Source organism: Ranitomeya imitator, chromosome 4, assembly GCF_032444005.1.
Source record: "Ranitomeya imitator isolate aRanImi1 chromosome 4, aRanImi1.pri, whole genome shotgun sequence".
Classification (NCBI taxonomy): Eukaryota; Metazoa; Chordata; class Amphibia; order Anura; family Dendrobatidae; genus Ranitomeya; species Ranitomeya imitator.
This window is the reverse complement of record NC_091285.1, coordinates 427,531,948-427,554,066: the sequence shown is the minus strand read 5'-3', so window position 1 is coordinate 427,554,066 and position 22,119 is coordinate 427,531,948. Positions and strand designations below refer to the sequence as shown.

Here is a 22,119-nt window from a genome sequence, read left to right as displayed (position 1 = left end):
TATCACATACAAGGAACAAATACCACCGCACCATGTCAAGACCACATATTACCACCACTTGGTGACCAAATATCACATACAAGGGACAAATACCACAACACCATTTCCAGACCACATATTACCACCACATAGTGACTGAATACTACAATACTGATCAGTAAAAAACAACAACACAATACTATCACCATAAGTGCCAGTATTCACAGGAGATCTGTACTTAGTATGCAATGTCTGTGTAGAGGTAATACAGAGATCACTGGTGGTATTATCCACAGGACCTCTATATAGTATACAGTGTATAGTGTCAGTGTATAGGTAACACTGACTCACCAGTGACGTCTCTAGGTGAAGTCCTTCATCTTTCATCCAGCACAGACCGCCATCATTTCTTCCAGCCAGGACTCGTTTCTGCAGGAAATAACACAGTTATCTCGAGCTCCACTTGCAGAACACATTACTTAAAGGGACTCTGTCACCTGAATTTGGAGGGAACAATTTTCAGCCATAGAGGCGGGGTTTTCGGGTGTTTGATTCACCCTTTCCTTACCCGCTGGCTGCATGCTGGCTGCAATATTGGATTGAAGTTCATTCTCTGTCCTCCATAGTACACGCCTGCACAAGACAAGATTGCCTTGTGCAGGCATGTACTACGGAGGACAGAGAATGAACTTCAATCCAATATTGCAGCCAGCATGCAGCCAGCGGGTAAAGAAAGGGTGAATCAACCACCCGAAAACCCCGCCTCTATGGCTGAAAATTGTTCCCTCTAAATTCAGGTGACAGAGTCCCTTTAATTTTTCACAACTTCTACATTACACCACATGAAGAAAAAAAGGCGATATAGTGTCACTCTGCACAGTAATAGGACCGACCCCCATTTAAAACAGTATACTCAAAAAATAAAATAAATACATCACTGCAGTAATAATATCCCTTAATTAGCCCCTATGGTAATAATATTCCACATCCTGGCCCCGTGTGTCTCATTCCTGGCTCCAGCCATATGTTCTCGCATCTTGCCCTCATGAGTATCCATTCTACCCCATATGATCTCCACATCCTGCCCCATATGTCTCCATCGTATCCATCCTGCCCCATGATCCAATCCTGCCCCATGTCTTTCATTCTGCCCCGTGTCTCCAATCATGCCCCGTGTCTACATTCTGCCCATGCCTCCAGTCCTGCCCCCAGTGTGTCCAGCAATCTGCCCCAGTATGTCCAGCATATTGCCCCAGTGTCCAGCAATCTGCCCCAGTGTCTCCAGCATATTGCCCCCAGTGTGTCCAGCATTGCCCTCAGACAGTGTGTCCAGCAATCTGCCCCAGTGTGTCCAGCAATCTGCCCCAGTGTGTCCAGCATATTACCCCCAGTGTGTCCAGCAATCTGCCCCAGTATGTCCAGCATATTGCCTCAGTGTGTCCAGCATATTGCCCCCAGTGTGTCCAGCAATCTGCCCCAGTGCGTCCAGCATTGCCCCCAGACAGTGTGTCCAGAATATTACCACAAGTGTGTCCAGCAATCTGCCCCAGTATGTCCAGCATTTCCCCCAGTATGTCCAGCATTTCCCCCAGTGTCTCCAGCAATCTGCCCCAGTGTCTCCAGCAATCTGCCCCAGTGTCTCCAGCAATCTGCCCCAGTGTCTCCAGCAATCTGCCCCAGTGTCCTCCAGCATTGCCTCAGTGTCCTCCAGCAATCTGCCTCAGTGTCCTCCAGCAATCTGCCTCAGTGTCCTCCAGCAATCTGCCCCAGTGTCCTCCAGCAATCTGCCCCAGTGTCCTCCAGCAATCTACCCCAGTGTCCTCCAGCAATCTGCCCCAGTGTCCTCCAGAAATCTGCCCCAGTGTCCTCCAGCAATCTGCCCCAGTGTCTCCAGCAATCTGCCCCAGTGTCCTCCAGCATTGCCCCAGTGTCCACCAGCATTGCCCCAGTGTCCTCCAGCATTGCCCCAGTGTCCTCCAGCAATCTGCCCCAGTGTCCTCCAGCAATCTGCCCCAGTGTCCTCCAGCAATCTGCCCCAGTGTCCTCCAGCAATCTGCCCCAGTGTCCTCCAGCATTGCCCCAGTGTCCTCCAGCATTGCCCCAGTGTCCTCCAGCAATCTGCCCCAGTGTCCTCCAGCAATCTGCTCCAATGTCCTCCAGCATTGCCCCAGTGTCCTCCAGCATTGCTCCAGTGTCCTATAGCAATCTGCCCCAGTGTCCTCCAGCAATCTGCCCCAGTGTCCTCCAGCAATCTGCCCCAGTGTCCTCCAGCATTGCCCCAGTGTCCTCCAGCAATCTGCCCCAGTGTCCTCCAGCAATCTGCCCCAGTGTCGTCCTCCAGCAATCTGCCCCAGTGTCCTCCAGCAATCTGCCCCAGTGTCCTCCAGCAATCTGCCCCAGTGTCCTCCAGCAATCTGCCCCAGTGTCCTCCAGCATTGCCCTCAGTGTGTCCACCGTTATAAGAAAAAAAAAAACAAAAAAAAAATACAAAGTCTCCTCACCTGTCCGCGCTCCAGCGATGAGCTCCCTCCAACAGAGCACACTCGCCAGCGACTGACAATGACGTCAGACGCCGGCGACGTGTGTGCCTGCGGCTGACATCAGCCGCCAGCCTCCAATTGGCTGGCGGCTGTTGTTAACTATTGACGTGCGGGCGCGCGCCCGCACATCAATAGGAAACCGCCGCAGCACCGGAAGGGGCCCGGTGAGCAGATGAGAAGGGGCCCGATGCGGGCCCCCTCTCTCTGCCCACCGGGAACGGCGGGGGCACATAAATGCCGGCGGCGGCCGCCGGCATTCACAGATGATTATCAGAGGGTCAATCTGTGTGGTAGCCCAGGGCCCCCCCAGACCACTGGGCCCTGGGCTACCGCCCATATTGACCCTCTGATAATCCGCCCCTGGTCCTAACACCAGCACACAGCAGATTCCAGTCAGAATCCGTACCTCCATAACACAGGCTGCAGGTGTCTGAAGGCTCCGGGTGCATGATGACCAGGGGATCAACCCAGAAACGTGGATCCCCACCAAGATTGGAGGACTTTTTTTTCTAGAGGGAAGACTGCTGGGAGTTCAGGTAAAATGGTGCCTGCATCTCCCTCTGGATCTTCTCACTCCTCACATGGCATGGGGGAAGGTGCAGTGAACACAGGGGAGCAGGGGCATAATGTACCTCTCACAAAAGGAGATATGGAGAGTCTCCTCTCTTCCTTAAGAGCTTCATTAAGGCTACGTTCACATTTGCGTCTTTGGGCGCAGCGTCGTCGACGTAACGCATAACTCATGTAAAACGCATACACAACGCAGCGTTTTTTGACGCGTGCGTTGTTCTCTAAATTTAATGAAGATTCAAAACGCCCAAAAAAGTGTCAAGACACTACATCACCTGCATTTAACTCAAAAAACGCATGCGTCGACCAACACAGGTCAACGCAGGCACCTGCGCCCTATGCGTGTTACATTGACACTAATGTGATTTTTAGACGCATGTATGATGCAAGTGCGTTGCATGCGTTGATTATCGAAAATGTGATGCAGGAAAAATGCGTCGTACGCGCCCTGTCTGGTGCGCCAAATTGACGCAAGGGTCGTACAACGTATCAAAACGCATACCAGCGCATGTCCATGCGCCCCCCATGTTAAAGATAGGGGCACATGACGCATGCGTCGGTATGCATTGACGACGCTGCACCCAAAGACGCAAATGTGAATGTAGTCTTAAGAGAGGATTTGAAATCCATGTTTGGGGAAATGAAAGGAGCAATCTCCAGCCTGGGAGAACGAACTTCCTATGTGGAAAATAAGATGGCAGTAGTCACCACATCATATAACGCCCTAATGAGGGCCGCCATCAGGGCATTACTGCCCTGACTGGCGTATGGGGCCCGGTGGGCAGAGGGGGCCCGCATCGGGCCCCGTCTCATCTGCTCACTGGGCCCCTACTGGCAAGCTAAACCGGGCCCTTAGCGGCGCTGCGGCAACACTATTGACGTGCGGGCCCGCACCCGCATGTCAATAGTTAACAGCCGCCAGCCAATCGGAGGCTGGCAGTTGATGTCAGCCGCAGCGCACACGTTGCCGGCGTCTGACGTCAGTTGCCGGCAAGTGCGTGCTCCAGCTGAGTGGAGGGAGGGAGCTTTGCCTTCGCCGCAGGAGCGCGGTCAGGTAAGAAGAACTTTTTTATTAGAATTATTGAGAGCGGCGATCCGGGGGGCCCGGGGCAGAATGCTGGACACACTGGGGGTAGAATGCTGGAGCACTGGGGGCAGAATGCTGGACACACAGGGGGTAGAATGCTGGAGCACTGGGGGTAGAATGCTGGACACACTGGGGGCAGAATGCTGGACACACTGGAAGCAGAAAGCTGGACACACTTGGGGCAGAATACTGGACACATTGGGGGCAGAATGCTGGACACACTGGGGCAGAATGCTGGACACACTGGGGCAGAATGCTGGACACACTGGGGGCAGAATGCTGGACACACTGGGGGCAGAATGCTGGACACACTGGGGGCAGAATGCTGGAGCACTGGGGGTAGAATGCTGGACACACAGGGGGTAGAATGCTGGAGCACTGGGGGTAGAATGCTGGACACACTGGGGGCAGAATGCTGGACACACTGGGAGCAGAAAGCTGGACACACTGGGGGCAGAATGCTGGACACATTGGGGGCAGAATGCTGGACACACTGGGGCAGAATGCTGGACACACTGGGGCAGAATGCTGGACACACTGGGGGCAGAATGCTGGACACACTGTGGGCAGAATGCTGGAGCACTGGGGGCAGAATGCTGGACACACTGGGGGCAGAATGCTGGATCACTGGGGGCAGAATGCTGGACACACTGGGGGCAGAATGCTAGAGCACTGGGGGCAGAATGCTGGACACTGGGGGCAGAATGCTAGAGCACTGGGGGCAGAATGCTGGAGACACTGGGGGAAGAAATGCTGGACACACTAAGGCAGAATGCTGGAGCACTAGGGGCAGGACTGGAGACACTGGGGGCAGAATGCAGGAGACACTGGGGCAGAATGCTGGAGCACTGGGGGTAGAATGCTGGAGCACTGGGGGTAGAATGCTGGAGACACTGGGGGCAGAATGCTGGAGCTCTGGGGGTAGAATGCTGAAGCACTGGGGGCAGAATGCTGGAGCATTGGAGGCAGAATGCTGGAGACACTGGGGGCAGAATGCTGGAGACACTGGGGGCAGAATGCTGGAGCACTGGGGCCAGAATGATGGAGCACTGGGGGTAGAAGGCTAGAGACACTGTGGGCAGAATGCTGGAGCAATGGGGGCAGAACTGGAGACACTAGGGGCAGAATGCAGGAGACACTGAAGGCAGGACTGGAGACACTGGGGGCAGAATGCAGGAGACACTGGGGCAGAATGCTGGAGCACTGGGCAGAATGCTGGAGCACTGGGGCAGAATGCTGGAGCACTGGGGGCAGAATGCTGGAGACACTGGGGGCAGAATGCTGGAGCACTGGGGCAGAATGCTGGACACACTGGTGGCAGAATGCTGGACACACTGGGAGCAGAAAGCTGGACACACTTGGGGCAGAATACTGGACACATTGGGGGCAGAATGCTGGACACACTGGGGCAGAATGCTGGACACACTGGGGGCAGAATGCTGGAGCACTGGGGGCAGAATGCTGGAGCACTGGGGGCAGAATGCTGGACACACAGGGGGTAGAATGCTGGAGCACTGGGGGTAGAATGCTGGACACACTGGGGGCAGAATGCTGGACACACTGGGAGCAGAAAGCTGGACACACTGGGAGCAGAAAGCTGGACACACTGGGGGCAGAATGCTGGACACATTGGGGGCAGAATGCTGGACACACTGGGGCAGAATGCTGGACACACTGGGGCAGAATGCTGGACACATTGGGGGCAGAATGCTGGACACACTGGGGGCAAAATGCTGGAGCACTGGGGGCAGAATGCTGGACACACTGGGGGCAGAATGCTGGATCACTGGAGGCAGAATGCTGGACACACTGGGGGCAGAATGCTAGAGCACTGGGGGCAGAATGCTGGACACACTGGGGGCAGAATGCTAGAGCACTGGGGGCAGAATGCTGGAGACACTGGGGGAAGAAATGCTGGACACACTAAGGCAGAATGCTGGAGCACTAGGGGCAGGACTGGAGACACTAGGGGCAGAATGCAGGAGACTGGGGCAGGACTGGAGACACTGGGGGCAGAATGCAGGAGACACTGGGGCAGAATGCTGGAGCACTGGGGGTAGAATGCTGGAGCACTGGGGGTAGAATGCTGGAGACACTGGGGGCAGAATGCTGGAGTTCTGGGGGTAGAATGCTGAAGCACTGGGGGCAGAATGCTGGAGCATTGGAGGCAGAATGCTGGAGACACTGGGGGCAGAATGCTGGAGACACTGGGGGCAGAATGCTGGAGCACTGGGGCCAGAATGATGGAGCACTGGGGGTAGAATGCTGGAGACACTAGGGGGCAGAATGCTGGAGCAATGGGGGCAGAACTGGAGACACTAGGGGCAGAATGCAGGAGACACTGAAGGCAGGACTGGAGACACTGGGGGCAGAATGCAGGAGACACTGGGGCAGAATGCTGGAGCGCTGGGCAGAATGCTGGAGCACTGGGGCAGAATGCTGGAGCACTGGGGGCAGAATGCTGGAGACACTGGGGGCAGAATGCTGGAGCACTGGGGCAGAATGCTGGACACACTGGGGGCAGAATGCTGGACACACTGGGGGCAGAATGCTGGACACACTGGGGGCAGAATGCTGGACACACTGGGGGCAGAGATGCTGGACACACTTGGGGCAGAATGCTGTACACACTGGGGGCAGGACTAGAGACAGGTGGGGCAAGAATAGAGATATAGTGCAGAATGAAAGACATGGGGGTAGGATTGGATCATGGGGCAGGATGGATACGATGGAGACAGATGGGACAGAATGGATACTCATGAGGGCAGGATGGGAGAACATAGGGCTGAAGCCAGGAATGAGACACACGGGGCCAGGATGGGGAATATTATTACCATAGGAGCTAATTAAGGGATATTATTACTGCAGAGATGTATTTATTTTATTTTTTGAGGATACTGTTTTAAATGGGGGGGGGGTCCTGTTATTGTGTAGAGTGACACTATGTCGCCTTTTTTTCTTCAGGTGGTGTAATGTAGAAGTTGTGAAAAATTAAGTAATGTGTTCTGCAAGCAGAGCTTGAGATAACTGTTATTTCCTGCAGAGACGAGCCCTAGCTGGAAGAAGTGACAGCGGTCTGTGCTGGATGAAAAACAAAGATGAAAGACTTCACCTAGAGACGTCACTGGTGAGTCAGTGTGTTACCTATACACTGACACTATACACTGTATACTAAATACTATATACAGAGGTCCTCTGTATAATGTCACCAGTGATCACTGTATGACCTATACATTATATACAGAGCTGCTGTGTATAATGCCACCAGTGATCACTGTATTACCTGTACACAGACATTGCATACTAAGTACAGATCTCCTGTGTATAATTGCACTGATGATATTAGTATTGTGTTTTTTTTTTATTACTGATCAGTATTGTAGTATTCAGTCACTATGTGGTGGTAATATGTGGTCTGGACATGGTGTTGAGGTATTTGTCCCTTGTATGTGCTATTTGGTCACTTTGTTGTGGTAATATGTGGTCTGATCATGGTGTAGCTTTATTTGTTTTTTGTATGTGATATTATTCGATCACTGTGGTTGTAATATGTGGTCTGGTCATGGCGCGGTAGTATTTGTTCCTTGTATGTGGTATTATTCGGTCACTGGTGGTAATATGTGGTCTGGTCATGGTGTAGCGGTATTTGTTCATTGTATGTGATATTATTGGTCATTTTAAAAATTGAAAAATAAATAAAAATATACCTAAATTGTATTGCATATTTTAACAAATATTTAGTAGGTTACAGTAGAGTAGGGCCCGGCCAAAAGTGTCTACCGTGTTATGGTGGTGGCTTAAAAAATCTTTTGGCCAAATCAAAAGCTGCTGGCTATATGTGTGATCCAGTGATGGGAACTGTTAATGTGGGATAGGTGAGAAGTGGAGTTTTTCCAAGAGAGAGCGGGGGGTACTGTGGACAGTTCGAGGGGTGAAGCCCCCTTGAGACTCCGCCTCGGAGCTGGGGTGGAGCCTGGGCGGAGTCTCAAGGGGGCCCCAAAAATTTTGCCAGTATGGGGCCTCAAAATTTCTAGTGGCAGCCCTGGTCCTGATTGATGAGAATGAGGCTCTGAAAGAAGAATTAGCGCAGCTAAAGGTACCGTCACACTCAGCGACGCTGCAGCGATATAGACAACGATCAGACCAAAACTCGATCGCTGGAGCGTCGCTGTTTAGATCGCTGCAGAGACGTCAAACACACCAATTTTCAAACGATGCCGAAGCGATACAGTGACGTAACAGCGACTCACGGATCGTTGTCGCTAGTTGTTAGCCCCATGTCAAACAGCAGAGGTGTAAAGATCTGACAGATTGCAAGCACAGCCAGATAGGTGTGTTTCTCCACTGGTAGACACCCAGGATGTGACGTTCCGGCGTCCCTGAATATAAACCACGACTCTGCAGCGATTGATTCCATATTGTTTGAGAGCTGCGTCTACACGTTCTTCTGCCTTTCCAGCGTCCTGTCCGGAACGATCCTGCTACAATCCTCTTCTGTGAGATCTTCTCCCGGCAACGTTCTGTTCGGAACGCCGTACTCCACTGCTGGCGTCTTCATCGGTTCTTTTATTGCTCATCAACGGTAAGAAAAATCTTTTTTTTGTTTGTTTCTTCTGTGTATAGTAATGGCTATGCAGCAATGCTAGACGCAATGCTTATCTACGTTTACGCTATAATGATGTATAAAACATCTCCGGCAGCCACCTTGTGCATCTGGCAAGCGGACGCACAAGATGGAGGCAGGCACTTTTGGATGCGGTTTGCAAACTCTTTTGCGCTGTCTAACATTTTTGCGCACACTATATAGTAAGGTCAACCAACTGTTTTGTGTCTACCTTAGCTTTGCACCTGGCCAGCTCCGCAAGTAATTAAAAACAGCACACAACTTAATGGTAACCAAATTTTTTTAATGAAAAACTCTGAATTTTTTATTTTCAGAAACTGACCTTATTTTTATTTTTTTTAAAAATGAAATAATACAACAATAACAAATTCAATAACAAAAAAAAAAAAATCAGAACCTCCCACGCCTCAAGAGGTGTCTTAGCGTGCGGCCATATTGCTGCACTTGTTGCTGCATGAGCGCTGCTGTCCGCTCCAGGCGATCTTGCTTGGCCAGCAGCTTTTTTAGTGACAAAGTATATGACCTAGAGGACAGATCTAGAAGGACGAATGTTTGCATAAGAGGCATCCCAGTGGGGATTGCTGATGACACCTTACATCCTTTCCTGCAATCACTTCTGCAAAGCAAACAGCTCTCCCTGATTTAACCCCAAGAGATCTGATGGTGGATAGAGTTCATAGAACCCGTAAACCAAGGTATATATATATATATATATATATATATATATATATATATATATATATATATATATATATATCTATGTCCTGATCTCCCTAGAGACACATTAGCCAGACTGTATTTTCACAACACTAAAGAAACATTTCTGCAGAGGTTAAAGGGACACTGTCACCTGGATTTGGAGGGAACAATCTTCAGCCATGGAGGTGGGGTTTTGGGGTTTTTGATTCACCCTTTCCTTACCCGCTGGCTGCATGCTGGCTGCAATATTGGATTGAAGTTCATTCTCTGTCCTCCGTAGTACATGCCTGCACAAGGTGCAATCTTGCCTTGTGCAGGCGTGTACTACGGAGGACAGAGAATGAACTTCAATCCAATATTGCAGCCAGCATGCAGCCAGCGGGTAAGGAAAGGGTGAATCAAAAACCCCAAAACCCTGCCTCCATGGCTGAAGATTGTTCCCTCCAAATCCAGGTGACAGTGTCCCTTTAAATTAGGAGAAAATCTCCTTTCTATTTATGCATATAATCTTAAAAAAATGAAGACAAGATTTTATGCAACTGGGGACAGAGCTGGAGTCCTACTAGCACGCAGAGTTTTTTAAAAAACACGAAATGCGAACCAGAATCGATCACCTTGTAGACCCTCATGGAAATTATGTTCAGAACCCCACGGCGATAGCAGGTCTATTCGCCCAATACTATACCCAACTTTATAATCTACATAGAGACCCTCAAACTCCTCAACCATCTCAGTCGTAGATTGATCAATATTTACAAAATATTAATTTACCCCGAGTATCCCAAGACCAGCTAAACTGTCTTAATGCTCCCTTCACTGAGGAGATTAGGACTGCTATTAAAATGACAAAGAGTAATAAAGTCCTCAGACCAGACGGCTTGCCAAATTAATATTATCGCCATTTACAACAAATATCCATGTTTCTTTTGCGACTTTATAAGCATTGGCAGGTAAAATTATCTGTGTTCACATCTAATCTGGAGGCTATGATTACTAAATTAAAGAAACCAGGTAAACTGTCTACATGCCCAGGTAACTTCAGGCCTATTTCACTTTTGAATAGTGACGTGAAGATATTTTCAAAAACATTAGCAATGAGACTGCACCACATTATCCCTTCTCTTATCTCCCCTGACCAAGTTGGACTTGTGGCGGGATGCAAGGCAAAGGATGGGACACGTAGAATTATTAATCTGATTAAAGTTGCTGAGCTCTGTGGTTCCCCAAGTGCATCTTTGTCACTTGATGCTGAAAAAGCTTTTGATAGGGTGCACTGGGGTTACCAAAGAAGTGTACTAAATTTGGACTCACAGGTCCCATCTTTTTTGATGTGGTAGCCATGTACTCTAACCCCAATACAAGAGTGTTAGGGTTCCTATCAGATCCATTTCAAATATCTAATGGTACCTGTCTGGGGTGTCCTCTCTCCCCTATTATTTTTGCCCTGTGTATGGAGCCATTGGCTGAAAGGATTAGAACTTCCTGTGTCATCTCGGGTATTTAGGTGGGGTAGGTGGAACATAAAATTGACCTACTGTATATGCAGATGATATTATGATATCATGTACAAATGTAGAAACAACTTTTCAAAATATTCTATCCACATTGGAGGAGTTTGCCAAAGTATCTTATTACAAACTTAACGCTGATAAATCTTTGGTTCTCCCTATTTTATTTTCCCCGACGTGAGAGACCGCCTGAAGTATGAACTCAGTCGAGGGGTTCAAGAGAGGCCTGGATGTCTTCCTGGAGCAGAACAATATTGTATCATACAATTATTAGGTTCTGTAGAAGGACGTAGATCTGGGTATTTATTATGATGGAATATAGGCTGAACTGGATGGACAAATGTCTTTTTTCGGCCTTACTAACTATGTTACTATGTTACTATGTTACTAAGTATCAATACCCTTTCGAGTAGGTGGAAGATGGAATTCCATACTTGGGTAATATGCTCTCCCCCTCCAAAAGTCTGCTTGACAGTAATATCCCTAAATTATTGAAGTCCATAAAAAAGGACCTAGAGAATCTTCAAATTGTATCTGTGTCGTGGATAGCCGGAATACTTTTAAGATGATGTTGCTTCCAAAAAATTTATATTGCTTTAGATGCCTCCCGATTAAGATCCCCCGAGATATACATCTTCCCCTCAGAGGATGACTAACCAATTCATATGGGCTAATACGAAACCCAGAGTGGCCAGTAAAACAATGTACTATCCTTACAATTTAGTGGGAATGGAAGTTCCGAATATATTAGCATATTATAGAGCAGCCATTCTAGGGGGGATCCGGAGTTGGTGGCTAGTCAACAACCGCAAGAAATGGTTTCAAATAGAATCTTTTTTTGCTAAAGGAGGCTCAACCAGATCGGTATTGGAAACTGAGACAATTAAACAAAGCTCCTATACTCCGTGCCTCCCAACAATGGAGGTTACCTTAAAATATTGGAGAACACTGGCCCCAAAATTGATTAAAATTTCCATAACGGATATCTCACTAAGAGCCCTTGAATCTCACATTCCCTTTCTTAATCTTCAAAAATGGGTGGAGGCATGAGTAAAAAATGTGAGCGATTTAATGGATAATTTCTCAGTCATCCCCTTCAATCGATTGACAGCAAAATTTCAAGGGATTCTGCATTATTTTTACCAATCCATCAATACCAGAGAACATGGAGTACAATGAACACCAAGAGAATGAAAGAATAAAAACCAGTTTATTGATACAAATATAATTATAAACAATAACAACCAAATCATAAGGCAAAACACAAAAGGAGAGGATAAGTACAAGGAACCTGCTAGCACAGCAGGAGATAAAGACCAATAGTACAAATAAGATGAGTAAGGGTGAATAGAGCAAATCCTAATCAAAGAAGGTACAAGGGGGTAGTAAAATCCTAGTAGGTAGAGAGTGTTGGTTCTAAGCATACAGTTAGGTCCATATATATTTGGACAGAGACAACATTTTTCTAATTTTGGTTATAGACATTACCACAATGAATTTTAAACAAAACAATTCGGATGCTGCTGAAGTTCAGACTTTTCGCTTTCATTTGAGGGTATCCACATTAAAATTGGATGAAGGGTTTAGGAGTTTCAGCTCCTTAACATGTGCCACCCTGCTTTTAAAGGGACCAAAAATAATTGGACAATTGACTCCAAGGCTATTTCATGGACAGGTGTGGGCAATCCCTTCATTATGTCATTCTCAATTTAGCAGATAAAAGGCCTGGAGTTGATTTGAGGTGTGGTGCTTGCATTTGGAAGGTTTTGCTGTGAAGTAAACATGCGGTCAAAGGAGCACTCCATGCAGGTGAAACAAGCCATCCCTAAGCTGCGAAAACAGAAAAAACCCATTCGAAAAATTGGTACAATATTAGGAGTGGCAAAATCTACAGTTTGGTACATCCTGAGAAAGAAAGAAAGCACTGGTAAACTCATCAATGCAAAAAGACCTGGGCGCCCATGGAAGACAACAGTGGTGGATGATCGCAGAATAATCTCCATGGTGAAGAGAAACCCCTTCACAACAGCCAACCAAGTGACCAACCCTCTCCAGGAGGTAGGCGTATCAATATCCAAATCTACCATAAAGAGAAGACTGCATGAAAGTAAATACAGATGGTTTACTGCACGGTGCAAGCCACTCATAAGCATCAAGAATAAAAAGGCTAGACTGGAATTTGCTAAAAAACATCTAAAAAAGCCAGCACAGTTCTGGAAGAACATTCTTTGGACAGATGAAACCAAGATCAACCTCTACCAGAATGATGGAAAGAGAAAAGTATGGTGAAGGCGTGGTACAGCTCATGATCCAAAGCATATCACATCATCTGTAAAACACGGCGGAGGCAGTGTGATGGCTTGGGCATGCATGGCTGCCAGTGGCATTGGGTCACTAGTGTTTATTGATGATGTGACACAGGACAGAAGCAGCCTAATGAATTCTGAGGTATTCAGATACACACATGCTAGCCACCTTAGGGAGAGACCCAAGTTGGGCTAAATGTAGCGGGACGAAAGAGACCGAAAAGCCCTCTACTTGGCGGTTCCAAGCGCTGTGGATTAGACTGGGGTGGAAAGAGATGATTTGCATAGCTCCGCCTACTGCAAAGGATTCTGGGTAAACCAGCTATTCTTTGTATTATGCTGCTTGCAAGTACTTTCCGTTTCAGGAAAGCATCCACTATGTATTTCCTTTAAGTAGAGGGCTTTTCGGTCTCTTTCGTCCCGCTACATTTAGCCCAACTTGGGTCTCTCCCTAAGGTGGCTAGCATGTGTGTATCGCTTGCTCACCGAGCCCCACTCCATACAGCCAACCAATTCCAGCCCTGTGCTGATGAGGGCCTAAAGCCCGAAACACGTGTCCACAGGTAGGAATTGGTTGGCTGTGTAAATTTAGAAACTAATCCGCAGCATTGCACGCTTGGCGGTTCCAAGCGCTGTGGATTAGACTGGGGTGGAAAGAGATGATTTGCATAGCTCCACCTACTGCAAAGGATTCTGGGTAAACCAGCTATTCTTTGTATTATGCTGCTTGCAAGTACTTTCCGTTTCAGGAAAGCATCCACGAGGTATTCAGAGACATACTGTGTGCTCAGATCCAGCCAAATGCAGCTAAACTGATTGGTCGTCGTTTCATACTACAGATGGACAATGACCCAAAACATAAAGCTAAAGCAACCTAGGTGTTTATTAAAGCAAAGAAGTGGAATATTCTTGAATGGCCAAGTCAGTCACCTGATCTCAGCCCAATTGAGCATGCATTTCACTTGTTAAAGACTAAACTTCAGACAGAAAGGCCCACAAACAAACAGTAACTGAAAACCACCGCAGTGAAGGCCTGGCAGAGCACCAAAAAGGAGGAAACACAGCATCTGGTGATGTCCATGAGTCCAAGACTTCAGGCAGTCATTGCCAACAAAGGGTTTTCAGCCAAGTACTAGAAATGAACATTTTATTTAAAATTATTGAATCTGTCCAATTACTTTTCGTCCCTTTAAAAACAGGGTGGCACATGTTAAGGAGCTGAAACTCCTAAACCCTTCATCCAATTTTAATGTGGATACCCTCTAATGAAAGCTGAAAGTCTGAACTTCAACTGCATCTGAATTGTTTTGTTTAAAATTCATTGTGGTAATGTCTATAACCAAAATTAGAAAAATGTTGTCTCTGTCCAAATATATATGGACCTAACTGTAGATCCCTATGAACGCTACCAAAGAGGGCAAGTCCCCACTATCCCTACATGTCATGGAAGGCTATAACTCACCCATAATAGTCAGTATAAGTAAGGTCCTCCTGCTGCGACCCCTTGACGCGCGTTTCGCGTAAGTGCCTCCCCTTCTTGTTCTCTGGTATTGATGTAGTTTGGGAGTAGTACACTATCTGTCATATCTTGCTGCATATATGCATTTACTCAGGGAGCAGGGCTATTGCCTTTCTCGGCCTTGGTATTTTTCTATATTTGTTTTGATTTTTGTTTTAAGATTATTTTTACCAATACCTACAACTTCAACACTTCATCCAGACCTCCCCACAATCTGTATTTATCACTCTCCCCATAGAACACTGGGCTAATAGTTATATTCTACAACCGGAATCTAATTCTAAAGGGGTTTCAATTTTATACAAAGCTCTGAATTACATAGATTTAGTTGATAAACTACCCGATATGAAGCACTGGGAATTGGAATTAGGCATATCCCTGGATCCGGACGAGGGTGTGTTTGGTAGAATGTCAACGTGTATCCTGATATTTAAACCATCTTGAATACTGGAAAAAGATACACCTACGATGGTATCAGTGGCCAGTGAAACTAGGTCATTTTCTTCCAAATCAGTCCTTGTAACACTCGTGCCCTGACTGGTTGGCACGAGTGTGGGGGGAGTGGCCCCAATGTGCCACAAACCAGACTTCCCTGGAAGGGGCGTGACTAAGCAGCTTCCTTGGTGTTCACTGGAACCTCTGATGGTGAGGTCAGGCTTGTGGGGAAGGTAGCTGCCAGGTACCACTCCAGGGTGGAGTCTGGCTGTGGCTGCTGATCCCACTGGGGGACGGAACACTGGCAGGCGGGCACGGCTGAGACTCTGGCAGTCGTGAGTGGTATAAAGGAACAGGTAGAGACCAGTACACACTAGAGGAACACAGACTGATTCGGGAAGGACAGGAACACGGACAGGTGCAAGTGGAATATGGGAACAGGTAGGGACCTGTTCAGACTGGGGAACAGGGACTGATTCAGGGAAGACAGGAAGATGTACAGGTATGAGTGACATATGAGAACCTGTTCAGACTGTAAGGACAAAGACCCAGGAGGTGGGAAACAAGAGCTGAGCAGAGCCACAAGGAGTGGAGCAGGGTAGAACCGCAGGGAGCGGAGCAGGGTAGAACTGCAAGAGCAGAGCAGGGTAGAACCTAAAGGAGCAGAGCAGAGTAGAACCACAAGGAGCAGAGCAGGGTAGAACCGCAAGGAGCGGAGCAGGGTAGAATCGCAAGGAGCGGAGCAGGGTAGAACCGCAAGGAGCGTAGCAGGGTAGACCCGCAAGGAGCGGAGCAGGGTAGAACCGCAAGGAGCGGAGCAGGGTAGAACCGCAAGGAGCGAAGCAGGGTAGAACTGCAAGGAGCGGAGCAGGGTAGAACCGCAAGGAGCGGAGCAGGGTAGAACCGCAAGGAGCGGAGCAGGGTAGAACCGCAAGGAGCGGACCAGGGCAGAACCGTAAGGAGCAGTGCAGGGCAGAACCGCAAGGAGCGGAGCAGGTTAGAACCGCAAGGAGCGGAGCAGGGTAGAACCGCAAGGAGCGGACCAGGGCAGAACCGTAAGGAGCAGTGCAGGGCAGAACCGCAAAGAGCAGTGCAGGGCAGAACCGCAAGGAGCGGAGCAGGGTAGAACCGCAAGGAGCGGAGCAGGGTAGACCCGCAAGGAGCGGAGCAGGGTAGAACCGCAAGGAGCGGAGCAGGGTAGAACCGCAAGGAGCGGAGCAGGGTAGAACCGCAAGGAGCGGAGCAGGGTAGAACTGCAAGGAGCGGAGCAGGGTAGAACCGCAAGGAGCGGAGCAGGGTAGAACCGCAAGGAGCTGAGCAGGGTAGAACCGCAAGGAGCGGACCAGGGCAGAACCGTAAGGAGCAGTGCAGGGCAGAACCGCAAGGAGCAGTGCAGGGCAGAACCACAAGGAGCGGTGCACGGCAGAACCACAAGGAGCAGTGCAGGGCAGAACCACAAGGAGTGAAGCAAGGTAAAACTGCAAGGAGTGGAGCAGGTTAGAACCGCAGAGCGAGAGCAGAGCAGAATGGAACCACAGAGCAAGAGCAGGGCAGACAGAGAAGACACAAGGATACACACAGCAGGGAAAGGAAGCCACTGACAAGGAAACAAACAGATATATGTTAGGACTGAGTTCAGACAAGATCAGGTACAGGGACTGGACCTAGGATACAAGAATAGGACACAGTACAGACAAGAACGGACATGGAAAGAGATCCTGGACAAGAACACAGGCGTGAGTATGCAGCCCTCAGGGAGGCGGAAACTTAGGACACAAAGCGCAAGGTAACAGGTCTGGGAATGCAGCCCCCAGAGAAGGTGAAAACAAGACAGGACCTGGCGCCTCGGCAGCAAGACATTGACTGAGGGAAATAGTTGCTCAGGCATTCCCCTAAGGGTGGGAATGCCATAAGTACCTGAGGCCTCTTGACAATTGGCTGGGGACACCTTAGGAAGGTGTACACTGACATAACTCACAGCATGGCATGGAGTAGTGATAAGTTGGTGTGTAAGGCAGGTGGGGAATGGGAGGCCATGCAGTGATGCCGGCAGGGTTGTTACAGTCCTCAGGTGGTGGTTTTGTTCCATAGTCGATAAATTTTGGGAGGGGGTAACCGATCTTATTAAAAAGGTTCTCATGATGCAGATATTATTGGACCCCAGCTTAATGGTACATCACATTGGAATGGATAAGGTAACTCACATTTTAATTGCGGCTAGATTAACTCTCCCGGCTAACTGGAAAGATCAGAATGTACCTACTATTAAGTTGTTGAAAGAATTAACGTAAATTGTCAACATGAATTATATTTGGCTCAGTCCTTACCAGCTAAGACTAGAATATCCCGCATATGGGATCCCTGGTTAAACAGTCCCATGTCCACCTCACTTCATTGAGACAGGACAAGAATTAGAAAAGTAATGGTGGAATCTCCATCTCCTATGTGACCATGCACATGTTGAGTTTGGGTGTAATTATGGAGTAACAGTTCATATTGCCTCCTTGTCCAATACATTATGTTTACTGCTTAATATTCAAAAGTTAATATACAATACATGATTACTTGATGGAAAAGCTGAGATCACAGTGTTATTGATATATTGAACACATATCCTCTGTTAGTTATGTGGTTCTGCCAGCCATGTTGCCAGGTGGCTTATTGTATTGAATTTTGAAAATTTTATAAAAAATTAATGGAATAAAAAAAAAAGAATAACCCTTCAGATTATAAATGGCCAGTCAAGTGCAGTGCAATCAAGCTACAAAACATCCATATACCTCATAGTCACATTTCTATGGACATGGACTATCGTGTATATTATATATATATATATATATATATATATATATATATATATATATATAGATACTAGCTGAAGAGCCCGGCGTTGCCTGGGCATAGTAAATATCTTTGGTTAGTTATAGCACCTCACGTCTCTTATTTTCCCATCATGCCTCTCATTTTCTCCCTTAGACCTCTTATTTTCTCCCTTACACCTCTCATTTTCCCCCTCACTCCTCTTATTTTCCCCCTCACTCCTCTCATTCCCTGCTAACACTTGTCATTTCGACCTCACATCTGTCATTTTCCGATCACTCCACTATTTTTCCTCACTCCTCTCATTTTGCACTCACACCTTTTCATTTTCACCTCACACCCCTCATTTTCACCTCAGTATATACATGTTTGTTATCTCCCTTACATATAGTATACACCTGTATGTCTTCTCTTGTATATAGTATATACCTGTATGCCATCTCCCCTGTAAATAGTATATACCTGCTGTATGTCATCTCCTCCTGTATATTGTATATACCCATGTGTCATCTCCTCTTGTATATATTATATACCTGTATGTCATCTCTTCTGTATATACTATATACCTGTATGTCACCTCCTCCTGTATATAGTATATACGTGTGTCATCTCCTGTATATAGTATGTACCTGTAAGCCATCTCTTCCTGTATATAGTATATACCTGTGTATCATCTGCTCCTGTATAAAGTATATACCTGTGTCATCTCCTCCAGTATATAGTATATACCTTTATGTCATCTGCACCTGTATATAGTATATACCTGTGTGTCATCTCCTCCTGTATATAGTATATTCCAGGATGTGATCTCCTGTATATAGTATATACCTGTGTGTCATCTCCCCTGTATATAGTATATACCTGTGTCATCTCCTCCTGTATATAGTATATACCTGTGTGTCATCTCCTCCTGTATATAGTATATACCTGTGTGTCATCTCTTCCTGTATATAGTATATACCTGTGTGTCATCTGCGCCTGTATATAGTATATACCTGTGTGTCATCTCCTCCTGTATATAGTATATACCTGTGTGTCATCTGCTCCTGTATATAGTATATACCTGTGTGTCATCTGCGCCTGTATATAGTATATACCTGTGTGTCATCTCCTCCTGTATATAGTATATACCTGTGTGTCATCTCCTCCTGTATATAGTATATACATGTGTGTCATCTCTCCTGTATATAGTACTAAATTGTCAGCCTGATAAATCCCCAGCCAACAGGAAGCCCTCCCCCCTGGCAGTATATATTAGCGCACACATATACATAATAGACATGTCATGTGACTGACAGCTGCCGTATTTCCTATATGGTACATTTGTTGCTCTTGTAGTTTGTCTGCTTATTAATCAGATTTTTATTTTTGAAGGATAATACCAGACTTGTGTGTGTTTTAGGGCGAGTTTCATGTGTCAAGTTGTGTGTGTTGAGTTGCATGTGGTGACATGCATGTAGCGACTTTTGTGAGATGAGTTTTGTGTGGCGACATGCGTGTATCAACTTTTTCTGTGTCGAGTTGAATGTGACAGGTTAGTGTAGCAAGTTGTGTGCAGCAAGTTTTGCGCATGGCGAGTTTTGCGTGTGGCGAGTTTTATGTGTGGTGCGTTTTGAGTATGTGCAAGTTTTGAGTGAGGCAACTTCTGCATGTGTTGCAACTTTTGTGCATGCAGCAATTTTTCTGCGTGTGCAAGTTTTGCGTGTGGCGAGTTTTCCATGAGGTGAGTTTTGCACGTGTGGCGAGTTTTGCGTGAGCCTAGTTTTGCATGTGGCAAGTTTTGAGCGGCGACTTTTGTGTTTCCACTTTTATGTGGCGAGATTGGTGTATGTGTGGTGATATATGTGCTGAGGGTGGTATATGTGTTCAAGCACGTGGTAGTTTGTGGCGCCTTTTGTGTGTGTGTTCATAACCCCGTGTGTGGTGAGTATCCCATGTCGGGGCCCCACCTTAGCATCTGTACGGTATATACTTTTTGGTGCCATCGCTCTCACTCTTTAAGTCCCCCTTGTTCACATCTGGCATCTGTCAATTTGCCTCCAACACTTTTCCTTTCACTTTTTCCCCATTATGTAGATAGGGGCAAAATTGTTTGGTGAATTGGAAAGCGCGGGGTTAAAATTTCACCTCACAACATAGCCTATGACGCTCTCAGGGTCCAGACGTGTGACTGTGCAAAATTTTGTGGCTGTAGCTGCGACGCCTCCAACACTTTTCCTTTCACTTTTTCCCCATTATGTAGATGGGGCAAAATTGTTTGGGGAATTGGAACGCGCGGGGATAAAATTTTGCCTCACAACATAGCCTATGACGCTCTCGGGGTCCAGACGTGTGACTGTGCAAAATTTTGTGGCTGTAGCTGCGACGCCTCCAACACTTTTCCTTTCACTTTTTCCCCATTATGTAGATGGGGCAAAATTGTTTGGGGAATTGGAACGCGCGGGGTTAAAATTTCGCCTCACAACATAGCCTATGACGCTCTCGGGGTCCAGACGCGTGAGTGTGCAAAATTTTGTGGCTGTAGCTGCGACGGTGCAGATGCCAATCCCGGACATACACACATACATACATATATACATACATACACACATACACACATTCAGCTTTATATATTAGATATATATATATTAGATATATATATATATATATATATATATATATATATATATACCCTATATGGCCTGTACACTCGTCTACCTAGCTTAATGGCATTTTCTTCCAATGCATTTTCATCCTCTTTTGGTCATTCAGGATTTTCAGGGAATTGCTTCAGTCAGGACAAGAAAAAGAGACCATAAGTCATATTGCAATGAGGATAACAGAACAGCTCACAGGCCCAAGCAATATGCCCCCATATAGCCCCCTACATACAATAGGAGCCTCCACAGAGCCCCTTAGATACTGTATGAACCCCCACATAGCCCACTATATGCAGTATGAGGCTGCAAATAGCCTCCTATATACGGTATGAGCCCTCACATAGTCCCCTATATACAGTGTGAGCCCCCACATAGCCTCCTATATACTGCATGAGCTAGCACATGGCCTCCTATATACAGTTTGCGCCCCCACATAGCCTTCTATATGCAGCTTGCACTCCCACATAGCCTTCTTTATACACTGAGTCTGCAAATAACCTCCTATATAGAGTATAAGCCCCTATAAAGCCTCCTATATATGGTATACACCCCATATAGATTCCTATATACAGTATGAGCCTGCACAAAGCAATCTATATATAGTAGGAGTGCTCATATGCCATACAAATTAATAAAAAAACAACACGTACAGATATATTCACCTAACTCCCGTTCCCCTGGCTCTCTGTTAGGTCCCTGAGGCTCCACTTCTACTGGCCAGCGCGTACACGCGATAACGTCATCACGTCAGCGCCAGCTGATGATGTCATCACGCTGGCACTTCACAGCACAAGAGAAGGGAGCTAAACTGGAGCTACGCTGCAATTCTGTATCATCGACAACGCAGCGCCAAGAATGCTCCCTGCCGAGATATGTGGGCCGCCATTGCCATATGATGTGGGTAGTCTGGCGATGGGCACCCTGGAACCTTGTGCGCTGGATGGTAGCCCAGATTGCCCTTAGTCTATGGTAAGCATGCTTTGCACTTACTGAAGCCTTACTAAACATATCTTGTATTAGCAGATTTTATGTTTACTCAATGGCATTGGCTCTGTCTCTTACCTGTTGAGATTTGCACATCTGCAACAAATCTTTCAGGACGCATAAATTTCTTTGGAATTACTGCCAGTTCGGCTATTGCACACATTATGGTGTCCCACTGAGATAACAAAACATCTGGATCTTGTAATGATCGGATTGAATCAGAAGGAACAGTCAAAATTATATTTTCTGTTATCAGCTCAGCCCAAGGGATTTTGGATGTACGAATTGCCTCCAACCAGGATGAAACTTCAGTCTGGCCTGGGGGAAACACAATACTATAGATTATTGGTCTAAAATTAATAGTTAAAGCTCTTGTCCTCTTAACTCATCAACATCACATTGGTGGGTG

General features: G+C 47.1%; 1 protein-coding gene across 2 annotated transcripts in view; it reads right to left on the bottom strand.

Moving 5' to 3' along the window:
* LOC138676323 (TRPM8 channel-associated factor homolog) overlaps positions 1–22,119 on the bottom strand; it is a 151,252-nt gene that overhangs the window by 50,342 nt on the left and 78,791 nt on the right. For both annotated transcript variants that reach the window (XM_069765509.1, XM_069765510.1), the window contains exon 6: positions 21,789–22,028. In XM_069765509.1, the coding sequence (XP_069621610.1) occupies positions 21,789–22,028 (240 nt within the window). The remainder of the gene's footprint in view (positions 1–21,788; positions 22,029–22,119) is intronic.